This window comes from Melozone crissalis, unplaced genomic scaffold (genome assembly GCF_028551555.1).
Source record: "Melozone crissalis strain CALT ecotype California unplaced genomic scaffold, PUWL_Pcris_2 ptg000018l_1, whole genome shotgun sequence".
Taxonomy (NCBI): domain Eukaryota; kingdom Metazoa; phylum Chordata; class Aves; order Passeriformes; family Passerellidae; genus Melozone; species Melozone crissalis.
The window spans coordinates 16,659,101-16,672,301 of NW_026535796.1; the positions used below are offsets into that span (position 1 = coordinate 16,659,101).

The 13,201-nt window shown below is 45.4% G+C and overlaps 1 protein-coding gene across 1 annotated transcript in view; it reads left to right on the forward strand.

The window, feature by feature from the left end:
• Window positions 1–12,742, forward strand: part of CD82 (CD82 molecule) — a 36,411-nt gene extending 23,669 nt beyond the window's left edge. The window contains exons 3-9 of the mRNA XM_054276003.1: window positions 370–442; window positions 3,761–3,885; window positions 5,011–5,085; window positions 9,777–9,884; window positions 11,543–11,734; window positions 12,027–12,110; window positions 12,613–12,742. Of these exons, the coding sequence (XP_054131978.1) occupies window positions 370–442; window positions 3,761–3,885; window positions 5,011–5,085; window positions 9,777–9,884; window positions 11,543–11,734; window positions 12,027–12,110; window positions 12,613–12,690 (735 nt within the window). The 3' untranslated portion in view covers window positions 12,691–12,742. The remainder of the gene's footprint in view (window positions 1–369; window positions 443–3,760; window positions 3,886–5,010; window positions 5,086–9,776; window positions 9,885–11,542; window positions 11,735–12,026; window positions 12,111–12,612) is intronic.
• The last annotated feature ends 459 nt before the right edge of the window (window positions 12,743–13,201 follow it).

Consider the following 13,201-nt stretch of genomic DNA (forward strand, 5'->3'; position numbering starts at 1 on the left):
CTTTCCTTGGTTCTTCACAGAAGCAATGCACTTACCTTTCGCTTCTGACAACAATGTTCTAGCAGCAGGGTGTCCCTTCCTCAGACTGTTTTGAATGGTCGTCCCATACAACATTATGTACTATTAAAATACTCTGTGAAAAACTGCCAAGCAGATCTTGGGGCTCCTGTGCAGTTGGCTGAGGCGTTCTTCCTGGAGTTGTGCTAATCCTGTTTACCCTGGGAGGAGTACCACAGGGGAGATGGGTGGGAACTGCAAAGGAATGATTGTTTTTTAACTGGAAGTATGGATAATAGCAACTGCCTCCTCTTATTTATCTAAGCTTATAACTTACGCAAAGCCGTGTATGTTTTGTTCTTGCTCTTTCAGATTCTGGGTGCCGTGATCCTGGGGTTTGGAGTATGGATTCTGGCCGACAAAACGAGTTTCATTGCAGTTCTACGTAAGGCTGTGTTTTTTCATCTTCCTTCTTTTTCTAAATTGGCTCTGTTCTGGGGCTGTGTTTGACCGTGGTGTTGTCTAGGAATAGCAGTACTTTTGTGCACAGTCTGTAGCCTGAGCAGTAACATGGTGTTTAGCAAGATGGGATTGTTATCAGGGACATGGTGAAAGGGAGCAGCCCTGGAGACACAGCATTCCTCTTAGTCTTGTTGATTGAAACACCACGGTCAGACTGAGTGAGACTACTGCCTCTTCAACCAACAATCCAAATATTTTGTCTTAAACACAGGGGCTAGTATTTCATCCTATTTTCACTGTATGCTCTGTGTTTTCACAGTGATTTCCTTATCACTATAATGTGCAAATGCCCCCAGTGCCTTAATGCAGTTTTGCTGTGTGAGTCCTCCACTGCTTTCTTTCTGTAATGATCTATTTCAATTTAAATGTTTTAAATGCCAAAGAAAGTAAGTACCTGGTTTTGTTGATGCTTCATGTATATTGAAAGGAGATGGTATGTTTGTTGCTAAGCAGTAGAGAATGTAGATTTGGGGTGTGTGTGAAGTGCTTTGACTACTAAAACATACTCTTGATTACACTTGGTGAGACTTACCCTGGGCATCAGAGGAGTTCTGTACTGTGCAAAGGGCTTAGCTTTCTTCCCCTGAAGTCAGCCACAAAGTTTGACTAGAGTCTTAACAGAGAGTCTGCTTTCTGCAAAAACCAAAAGCTGAGCTGGCTTAGCAGAGTCTGGGCTTCAGAGGACTGTAAGTGGACTTTCAGCAAATTAATATCTCAGCTCCATCTTTCACAAGCTGTGCTTCCTTTGAGCTCTTTCCTAGACACACAACAAACTTTTCTGCTTGGTGGTTCTGGTTACTTGTTGTCATTACCTTCAGAATTGCTGAGTTGGGCACCAGCCTCAGCCAGTGCAGGAGGGCTGCCTGCCTGTGGGGAATGCCCACCAATGGCATTCATAGCCCTGCTCCCAGCTACACTGATTCTGCAAAGGGCTTCATCTCCCAAGTCCCCCTGAGCACTCTGACCTGATTTGAGAGGTGCTAGATGGAGAAGACACCCCTACTAATACCACACATGCAAATGTTACTCCTTACTCTGCTTTTGCGCTGTGGCAACTGGCTTGCCACTGCAGTACTAGAAGGTCAAGAAGCACAGCAAGGGGTGTTGGCTAATAAAGCAGGGGCATGAGCAGAAGCAGAACATGCTGCCTAAATGGAGCCTGTCATGGCCTGGCTGTTTGCAGTACCCCCCACAATCTGAAGTGTGCTTAGTACCAGTGGGTCAGCAGCTGATTCCCTCAGATTGATGGGTGTTACAGCCACTCGTGGAGGGAGAAGTCCCTGAACTTGGCCCTGTTTCTTCCCATTTACTTAGAATCTCTGCTAACAGAGCATTTAAGAATTTAGTTTCCTTCCTGGAGATTTCCAGTATCAGCTCTCTCCCTGCCCCCTCACTTCCTTTCCCATGCCTTGCCCCTCTTTCCCTCTGCTTTAGTAACCTAGGCATCAGGGAGGGCACCCAGCTGCTGCCAAAGGAGCCTGTTGTACTTGCTTGGCTGCCTGCCCAGCGCAGGGGAAAACATGGAGTGACGGCAAACAAGCAGGAGTTGAATGCCCTCAGAGCCTTCTCTTGCAAGACAAGACTCTTGCAGATGACAACTGCAAGTGTGGCTCTTGTCCCCTGACACGATCAGTTCTCCAAGGGGCTTTTGAGTTGGAAGTACATTTTTCTTTCTTCTAATGGGAATTTGACAAAGCAATGCTTTCTAGCACTGTGGAGGTGCTGCAGTCTGGGCACTTGAACACTGACTTGCATGATAGCTGAGCTGATTTTGAGGGAGGGAATAGGGTAGGTTTGTGAAGGCCACTGCTGTAAGGCTACTGCTTCAGTAAATACTTTGCAGCATCAGCACGTAACCTGCACAGCAAGAGTCACAGGGCTGGTGAGGAAGCAGGATCCTGGGGTTTGTGGCATATGTCCAGCCAGGGAGAGCTGGCTGAAGTGACCTGTGTGACAAAGGGATCTGCTTCACTTCTTGATAACTGAACTTTCTTCTGTTCAGCATGTTTTAGGGAAAAAAGTTTGGAAGCTGGTGGCTTGTGCCAGATATCAGAAGCAGGGGGAAGTATATATTAGGGGGGAGAGTATCAGTCTGGGCTTGATTATTCTCCTTTAATATATTTCAGGAGATGCTCAGAGGAAGTTTGCCTCCTGAGACTTCCTTAGTTCAGGAAACTAAATGCTGAGCTCTAAAAATGTTATTTTCATTAATCACTGGACATCCAGAATTCCCCTATACTCTAGCTTGCAAATACAGGAATGTCTCTTAATGATAAATGAGGTTTCTAGTTACTGTTTCTAGACAGAGCATCTCTTCAACTTTTGTGCTGTAATGCAAGAAATAGTCTGCAAGAAATAGTCAGCTGACCAGCTCAAATGTAGGAGTTTTTCTTGTTGCTTGCAGTACTAAATGCTGAGGGGAGAGGGCTGACATCACCAGCATGTCTGAAATAACCTGACCTAAACTTGGTTGAAAAACTGCTGAGCATTCAGAAATGCAGACATTAGAAACAATAGCAGGGGATATCTAGGAGGATTTGTAAAAGTAGCTAATTTGGGTATTATATCTGTTTTGATCCTGGAATAGCATCTGTTTGCAGGGTGTTGTGCACAGGTGCTTCAACGGCCTGTGGTAGGTGCCTGGCCACAAGCCATTCAAGCCAGACTTGCTAAGTAACCTGTCACATCATCTGTGCTCAACACTAGCTGTAGCTTGTTGCATGTTCCACTCTGCAGAGTTAGTTTGTCCCAGTGTTGACTGCAAGTGGATAAGTGAAAACAGAGTGTCTACAACAAGAAATAGTGCTTCAGAGTGAAAAGGCTGTCCAAAAATGGGGTTTAAGACTTGGAAGAAAGCTTCCCTGAAGATAGCAAAGGGAATTGAAGCAAAGAGACAGTAGTTATGGAGTAGATCATCTTTTATATTACTGTTACTTGCAGTACATTCATGAGAGAGTAGAATTCCAGTAAGGAGATAAGCCTTGTTTGGAGACAGTTATTTGTTTGGAGTGACCTTGGGTCTTCCAGGCTCTGGAGTCCTGCAGGATGACTTTCAAGTCTACTTTCATCAAAAGACAACCAGAAGCATCTATCTGTTACCGTGTTTGGCACACATCTGTGCAGTCTGTTTGGAGCGGACAAAGACAATTATCAGTAGATATGGACACAGTTCTATAAATGGTGATGACAGACGTATATTTTTGTCAGTAGCTAATGTTGTTCCTTCTCCTGGCTCCTACAGAGATGTCATCTCCCTCCCTGAAGACTGGTGCATACATCCTCATTGGTGTTGGGGCACTTACCATGCTGATGGGGTTCCTGGGCTGTCTTGGAGCCGTCAATGAAATCCGGTGTCTCTTGGGTCTGGTGAGAGTATTCATGCCTGTTTTAGAACCAACCTTTAATACATCTCCTGCAAAATATCTGTTGGATTGTAGATGGGACTTTGGTCTCCTGGGGATGTTATTTCTGCTAGGTCAACTTAGATCTAATTCTTAATTGGCACACATTAAATTCTCCAGCAGTCAGCAGACTGCAGCAGAGCTCCTCAGACATTACTGATAATAAGCTCAGAACTGTGGATGAGAGAGGATGTCACTGACACTTCTTGCACACAGTGAGTTGAGGACTACCAACTGAGAAGCATACCCTGTCCCCCTCGCCCTGACTTCCCAGTTGGTACTGTGCTTTCAGTGGTAGAAGAGCAAGTTCCAAAGGCAGTGAAAGAAAAGAGGAAGAGTGATAGTATCCTGATGCCACATCTGTGGAAAGTGCAAGAGTTGAGAGAGACCCAATTAGGAATGTCCTGTATGTCAGGACCTCTCTTCAGGCAGTTCATCTATAGGAAACTTTCCGTCTGTGATAGGTGAGATGATACCACCATCATACATCTCAGCCTGCTACATGACTCTGTCTTATGCTGAGCACATATGTATTGGAAACCAAGCATGGCACACACTGTGTGTGCTGGTATTAGCAGTATCTTGTCTAGCAATAGTAGCTGCCACCATTTAAAAGTAACCTCAGCAGTTTGCTGGTGAATCTTAAATTTAGATCCTCAAACAAATTAAATAGCTTGTTTTAAAAGGGTAATTGATTTTTAAAAAAGAATACATTAAAAATTAGGTTTGTAAAATTGACTCTTTTTTTTCTGTTGAGGCTTGAGGTAGGCAGAATCCAGCTGATTGATTGAGGCCAGAATGGTCTGTGAATGGAGTTGGATGTGGGAGAGAGTCCCAGTCGAGATGACACATGCAGAGAGGGCATGTAAACCCTTTCCTTCCTGAAGGCTTTCTGTTGGCCTAATGGGAGAAGTGCTGAACTGCACTGCTCTGACGTTGGTTCCAGCCTTTTCCTGGGAAGGCATTGTTGATAGCAGAGTTTGTCTGCAGGCAAAAAGACGTTGGCTCATGTTGTGTGTAATTTCATTAACTTTTGTATACTGACCTTTCTAAAGACTGACAGTGATCACCTATTGTTTTTTGTTTCCAGTACTTCACCTGCCTGATGATAATCCTCTTAGCTCAGATTGCTGCTGCACTGGTCATCTACTTCCAGAAAGAAACGGTGAGTCTTTATTACCATGCATCTTTTCCTTAGTCTTGGCTTGGGAGAAGGGTGATACCTAGAAATTCTTTTTTCCAAACTGGGCTATCCTGCTAGCAGGCATAACTAGATTCTCCTTTTCTCCTAGCTCAATAGCTTTGCTATTTGATTTTTCTGATCTGCCTCAATAGTGCTGTTTTCTTAAGGATTATGAAACTTTATTTGGTATGCAGGCATTATTTTTGGGTAGTGGGAATAGAGAGGAAAAAAAAAAAGTCCTAAAATGCTTTAGACCCATACCTCCTCTTGATCCTGCTGTAGACAGCTATTTGGGCAGGTAGTAGCAGTGGTTTCTACCATGTTGCCATCCCTGGTGCCTTGAGGAATTACCAGCCTGAGCACTTTTTTGACTGGTCTTCCTCCTTGTGCCATCTTGTTCTGTCCTTTCAGTCTTTCTGCATCTGTGGGTGGAACTCTTCTTGAAAGAGCTGTCCTCTTTCCACAGAAGCAAACCCAAATATCTGATGGTTCCCGTTCTACAGCTGGAGTTTAAAGCCAAGTGGTTTAATATTTTGAAGTGGATTCCTTTGTCAGGAAAGCAGTTTCACAGTGTGTGCTTCTAGAGCTCCAATATGCTTCGTAGTGTAAAAGGGAGCTACCTGGTTTTGAGCTACCTAAGTGCATTGCAACAGTCCATCTTGGTTATAGGTTGACTGGCCAAGGCAGTGCCTGATCAGGTCTTCAGTTACTTAAGAGCTAAACTGGGAGCCACATTTATGCAGTGGAAACAAGTTATAGCTGTGGGGTCACTATTGGCTTCGGGTACAAGTTGTGGGTAACCCTGTCCTTTGCTGTATATACCACTGTATGGCTGTGCTTACCTCTCCTCAGCCAACTCTTTAGCTAGATGGCTACAGAAAGCAGAACAGTTGAGGAGGTTATGGATGGGGCCGGTTGGAGAAGTTTGGGGCAGGGGGAAGGTGCCTGCCACCAGCATAACTGATGTAAGCTTTGTACTATGGTGACTGAGCAGCTGTCGGCTGCGTTCCTTGCCAAATGTGGTGTGACTGTAGCTTGCTCTCTGGGCTGGAAGAAACTAAAGGAGAAACTAAAACAGTGACTAAAACTGGTGTGTAAAGATAATTCTCAACAAACAGCTCTGACTAATGCAGATATGGAGGTGTGGAGATGGGCATTCCCCTGCGATGGGGAAATGTGACTTCAAACCAGGAAATTCTGTACCTCTGTTAGCATTTCTCCTCCAGTTGCCAATCTACTCTAGAAAACTCCAACTTTTAAGCTGTAGTTCTTCATTTAAACCTCATCAGACCAGGGAGAGTTTAAAAGTGCTGGGGGTTGTTTTCCACAGCTGTTGGAGCTGGTGTGACTGAGATCATCACTTTTACAGATCTGGGAGAATGGTCAGGGAAGCTGGGCTTTGAACAAATGCTCCTGTTCAGTCCCTAATGAACAAAATTAATGGAAAAGCTGTTCTAGAGCCATTCTCTTTTCAGGGATCCTCCAAAGTACCTGCCTAGAGCACTAAGAAAAGCTGCTTGAGGAAGGCCTTGGCTGAAACCTCCAGCACAGTGGTTTGGGGCTGCGCTTCAGTGCTGCTGTGCGAGTCGCTCTGCTTCGCTGGCTGTACGTCATCCCAGGGCAGCTTGGAGCACAGTGAGGCACACTGAAACTGCTCAACAGCCAGTCCCCAGATGTCTGTTGTGTTCTTTGTGTTTATTTCTTTCTGACTTCAGGAACTTGGTTCGATATAAAACAAGGAACAACAAGGGTAAAGGAAAAGATTTTGGATCCAGAATGTAGCAAGGTGGTACTCAGTCCTTCACTTGTAACTGAAGTATTTATTTCTATGGATTCACTTGAAGTTATTATTGGCATATCTGTTTTCCTTTTTGGTGTCAAAATCCTCCCCCACACTGACAAATGAAGGTATACTGGAATAGAGTTAGTGTAACTGTAAAAGGCTGAGCCTCTGACAGGAAGGCTGCTACTTTGCCTCTCCCATGGGCATTGTTAGAGGAATGCCCCTTCAGACTGGAATTGCCCAGTACTTTTGGGAGGATGTTGATGCAAGATTCGTTTCCCTACATTTGTTGGTGGCTGAAACTCTGGGTGGGGGTTTTTTATCGTCAACAACATAGTAACATCACAAATGCTGCAAATGATATTCTGCTTTGTGAACTGAATGTTGCTATCACCTACATCTAGTAGATCACAAGCCCCTAAATGTGTGAGAGCCTGGGCAAGTTCTCTCTTGGCCTAGTTCACACAGTTCTGTGCAGCTTGGCTCTAAGTGCCTTGAGTAAAGGAGATTGGTGGTGTTTTGGGAATAGCCCTATTTGCTAGCTATTGTTTGCAGCAGACAGGCCTGTGTGATTGCATGCAGTGACTTGTCTGGGGCTGTGGACTATGCATGAGTTTCAGAATCTGAAGTGACAAGGCAGAGGAGAGCTCCCTCCAGTTTTTTGAGCCTGCTTTTGTGTGCAGGCTAGATGCTAATAAGTGCTGAGGAAAGGATCTAACTTGCATCTGACAGGGACAGGATAGATGACTGACAGTGTCTGATAGGGGAAGAAGCCTGCACAATCTATTGTGTGATCAAAGACCTGGTCTTGCCTCTGGCATTCAGCTTTCCCCATCTCCGTCTTCAGTAGCCCATGTGGTGGGGAGACTGACCGCCTTGCTGCTTTCTGGCAGTGAACTGTGGCTTTGGTGCCTAGGATCTAAGTGCCCCTGCTTGGAGGTGGTGGGATTGTGCCTTTGGACACTGGGCTTGCTAGAGTGGGAAGGGGCAAGAAGCCCTGAAAGCAAGGGTAGCCATTTCCTGAGGTATTCATGTCTCACACAGTGCTAAGTCCTGATAACTGTAAATGGGTGGAGATGGTTAGAATGTTGAAAGCCTGCGTGTTCTGTGTGCCTTTCTAGCTCGTTGCTCTTTCAGTTTTCCTCTGCCAGGTGCTTAAGGGTGAACAGCTGCAGATGCCTGTGTTTTCCCTTTGGGCTGCTTTATAGGTTAAACCCACAAGCAGGCTGCCTATGTGGCTCCAGAACTGTGCCGCTGTTTGCATAATATTCCCCCTCTCTCAGATTGCTTGCTACAACACCTAGGAAAGCCTGATTTATTTTTTTCTTTAATTTGAAATGCTTCACTTTTTGAAACAAGAGCTGTTTGCAGGACTTCTTTGCTGTTCTTTTGTAAGACTAAGGGCAAAGCAGACATACAGCTTCCCTATGCAGCTGTGGTTGGGGACATCAGGTTCAAGTCCTGTCTGCTTGTGGTGGGGTCCTGCAGAAGTGGCAGTAGGCTCCATCTGACCCAATAGCTAAGGGGCAAGATGGGCCCAGGGTAGGAAAACAAGCCCAGCTCTCCTTGCCTCCCTCTGCATGTGGAGCAGCAGTGTGCAGGAGGGGTCAGGGTGGGAACTCACAGGTTCAGTAATTGATAAGGCTTATGGCAGCAGCCAAGGCCAATCTCATTAGTGAGAACCAGGTCAGGTTGCCTTGATTTGAAGGGAAGAAAAAGGGAAGTGAAGTAATTAAAAGGGGAAGAGATAGACATCATGAGAAGAAAGATCATGCAGCTCCCATCCGTCTGGCCTGACATAGCTGATCCCAGTGAACTGAGCTGCAGTTTTCCTAGGAAGAGGAGTTGCTGATGTAGAGAAGCTTCTCTCAACAGTAGGCAGTGCTTCCTCTTGCTGAATGTCCTGGTATTTGCCATGGTCATTGAAAATGCTTGATAATAGAAGAAAAGAGAAAACCCATTTCCACTGATTTGAAATATGCTGTAACACCACAGTCAAAAAGGTAATAGGTGGGATGGGAACATCCTCGTGCTTAGGTTGATGTAAGTCTATCCTATGCCTTGGGTAGTCTAATGGCACTTTTCTTCAACCTCTTGTGAATCTGGGTCTGTCCTTAGCAGTCCTTATGTACAGGCTGGTTAAGAAGAGCTTCAGAAGTAGCTGGGAGGGAGAAGGTGAAGGAGTCTGCCAGGTGGTAGCTTGCACCTCTCATCAAACTGAAGGGTGTTGTAAATATCTCTGGAAAAGGAATGGTGGTGAAGAGATGATTTGATACACCTGAACTTTGTGATAAGACTGTTAATGAGCAGTTTAGGTAGTGGTAATACTTCCTGTCTTAATATAGAAATAGGACTTGTGGGAGTTTTGGGAGAGGTAGATCAGCACCTTGTGAAAAAGGCAGGTTTCCATCAGCTGTGTATCAGCAAATCCGTCTGCATTCATGAGCAGAGTGGTTTACACCTTCTCTGAGCAGTGGAGATGAGCTGCAGTGGCAGAGATCCTGGAGCAGGGTCTCTCCTGCAGTACAAAGTTAGAAACACATAACCTGTGAATCCTTAAGGCAGGGTTGTCCTTCAGCTTGCACTTACCTTGCACATCTGTCTTGTCTGGGGCAGGCAGTTAGTTGTTCAGTCTGTGTCTTAGCAGGTAACCAAACCTGATCTGTTTCCTTACTGCTCTCCTGGTTTGTAGGATTTCCCCAGGTCCTGGCAAGGACTTGCTGGTGCTTTGGCTGTTGAGCAGCAAAGCTGCTGCCCTTATCTGTACTTGTTAACTATTTGCAGTCAGCCTTTATGAGTGACTGTAGCTTTGTATGTGTATCTGAAAGACCAAAGAAAAGGCTACAAGAACTGATAATCTAACTCTCCTGCCTCTTTTTTTTCTTGCCAGTTGAAAGTTGAGTTGTCTGGCATAGTTGTAGATCTGATTGAAAAGTATGACCCTTCGGACGAAGATAGGAGGAACTTGCAAGATGCATGGGACTATGTGCAGATACAGGTGAGTCGTGGTGGGCAGCAAGAGGTAGATGATGCTCTTTGTCAGTGCAGGCAATGACCTTTAAAGTAGGCTGAGGACAGAAAAGCAACTATTGCACATTGATCTGGCTGATCTACAAAGTGGCCTGTGAGGTTTGGTGCCTGCCGACTAGAAAATGGTCTTGCTTGGTGCTTCTGTGTCAGACCCTGAACCATTCTTGTCTGCTGAGTGTTAGAGCTAGCTAGTGTTGGCTGTGTGCTAGTGTATCTAGCTTGTCAAATGGCTCTCCAACACTTCTCTTTGTCTGCTGGGCCTCCTGAATACTAATGTGTGAAAAACATTCTGTACATGATTTTTGTAACAAAAAGTCCCTAGTTTATTGCCAGGCAAGTCAACAGCACCACCTGCCTTACTACTTGGTGCATGTTGCTTGCTTATTGTGATGGTTCTTTTGCAAGTATCAGCGTTCTTGGGAGCCATCCAACTGCCCATGGTTTCTGTTTTAGCATCAGGGTCAGCTCTTGAGCAGCTAGAGGGTATTCAAGCACACTGGAGTCATGACAGGTGTTTTTACTGCCAAACCACAAGCTTGAGAGCTGGCTGGCTGTTGTAGTTAAACACATGGCCAGCGTGGGACTGATGGGTAGTAAGTACAAGTAACAGCATTTGTCTTCTGTCTGTTCTTTGCTTTGCACAACACTGACCTGCAGTATTTCTCCTCCTTGGAGAATGAGTTATGTATGTTTTTTCACTGCAGTTGTAACTCCTTGGTAGTGAACTCAAGAGAAGCCTGATTCTACTGTGGAGAGAGGCTGCTACTTGGGCCCTTCTTTTATGAAGGAACAGAAGAAAAAGGTTTTGCAGAGATGGAGAATTTGAGTGTTAAGAGTCTACTTCATCTCACGCACTGGAGTTAGTATTTGAAAGACGGTGGGGTTCTGTAAACCAGGAGTTTAAAGTCCAAACCTCTTGTGAAGGAAATGTAGTTCCTTCTGGAGGCTGTGTCTTCACAGCACTCTTTTGGAAACCAAATGCTTGTCCTGATGTGGATGTTCAGCTGTTTGTATCTCATGTCTGTTATAGCAGAAACGTTACTTTTCCTTTCCGAGCAAAGAAGGATTTCCCCTAAACTTCTACCTTGACATAGGACAGCCTTTCTGCTCTGTACTGCTGGGCAAGCACCGGGATCCATGCTTAGGATCTTACTGCTTGCTAGACGTCCCGATGTGCTTTTCCCTTCAGCGAGTAGGGTTTTATCACGTGGCTCTATAGGAATGTAAATGTTTCTTTGGACGGAAGTTTTCCCTATCCCGTGTTGCAGCCGGCCCGTGCTGCTCCCAGGCGGGCGCTGGTGCGCGGTGCCGTGCCGGGGCTTGGCGGCCTGGGGACGCCACCGTGTGGCGGCTGCTGCTGCCCCGGGCCGCGGCTGAGACCGGGGCCCTTGAACTCTTGTTTTGCTAGCAGAGTGGCTCTTCAGTAGGAAATAATGTGCCTGTGTTCTGGACAGCTCTGTACATAAGCAACCAGGGTGCTGTTTAGTGCTGCTCATTCATGCAGACTGTATGGCATGACTGTTCTTGCACCGAGAGCTCCTGAGTACTTCTACCTGCCTATTGTCATGTGCAGTTATCTTGCCAGTGCAAAGGGTAAGACTGTAATGATCTCTCTGTCATTATTAGATTGCCTGCTGTGGCTGGACTGGAGCAAAGGAATGGGAAAACAATGATATTCTAAGGAACAAAAGCAATACTGAGTATCCGTGCTCCTGCTCCAATAGATCTAAGGACTTAGTGGAAGGAAGAGGTTTCTGCAATCTGGAAGACCCTCTCAATGGCACTGCAACATATGCTGACTGGCCTGTTCATGAGCAGGTGAGTGAGTATGTCTGGGCCCTGTGAAGCTTCCACTGAGGCTGCCTTGTCTTTGTTCCTCTGAAAATCTAGAGCACTTCTTTCATGTCCTTATTGCTTGAAGTACCTGTGGAATTTGGGGCAAGGGGGGACAGGGTGACAGGGATCCTGCCCTTTTCTGCAAAAGCTTCCATGAAACATGGTATAGCATGTAACTGGGATAATTCCTGTGTGCAAAGATATGTTATGGATTTTCAGTTTTGACATATTTAGATCCATGCTTCTCTTCTTTGTGGCTGTGTTTTCTCTGTAGGGATGCATGGATGGTGTAGAGGAGTGGCTGAAGGACAACCTTGGTATCATTCTTGGGGTTTGCACTGGTGTTGCTGTTATAGAGGTAGGTAATTTCCTGACATGAACCTATACTGTCTTCTCATGGAGACTTTTTTAAAGGCAAAGCTGTTTTCTCAAGTAATAGACACCTGGTTTAATGACAGTGCAGTTCTAGCTTGTGGTTGTGTCTGCCTGAACTGTGGCTTTTGTTGACTGGATTAAAAATTGGACAAAGCCTTGTCTACTTGTGGTTCTGCCTGCTGTATCTGACTTTTGGCAATTCTGTAACCAGAATACTGAGGCAAGCAAAATCCCACTTTAGTGAAATCCCATTTGTTGCCTTAAAAAGCTCATAGCATAGTTTCCAGATGAAGTCACATCTTTATGAAGCCAAATTTTTTGTCATTTCAGTTTACTGCATTTGCCTTGTGTTGAGGACTAACTCTATTCACCTGTATGGTGTCATTAAAAGATGTTCGCTGTATTCTGCTTCCCAATATCACCTGTTCTTCCCACCTTATCTGTCTGGTTGCTGATTTTGTTCCCACTCTTCATACTCGTTCCAGCTGCTGGGGATGATACTGGCCATTTCGCTTTGCAAGAACATACACAGTGAAGACTACACCAAAGTGCCCAAGTCTTGAGTTGGCTACTCCAGAGCTACGGCACCACAGAGAAAGGAGCAAACAGAACATTACTGCCTCATACCCAGACTGTCCAACCACCATTATTCCTGTGACATCCCATTTCTGATACCACTCTGCTAAGAACTGTTAGAGCTGCAACACAGCCTGATCTTCTGGCAATAGGGCCCTTGGGCCACCTGCATCCTGCAGGTGGATTATTTCTACTTCAAGAAGCAGAACTTAAACTGTCTTGTGTCACATGAGACACTGATTAACCTGAGGGGACAATGCTTTTGCTGTCTGCTCCATGTTAAACAATACTATTCATATCTTCATTCTACAACCTACTGGACCTAACATACAATAACTTTTCTCTCCCTTGCTCTTCTGCACATCTTTTCACCTCCCCCCTGAAGTCTCATGAGCCACGAATTCTGTTGAGATTCCAGTGCTTTGGTAGCTTCACCTGCTTCACTGACTTGTGGTGGTAACTAGTCATGCTTTATAGGCCTTCTCTTCCCTTGCAGTT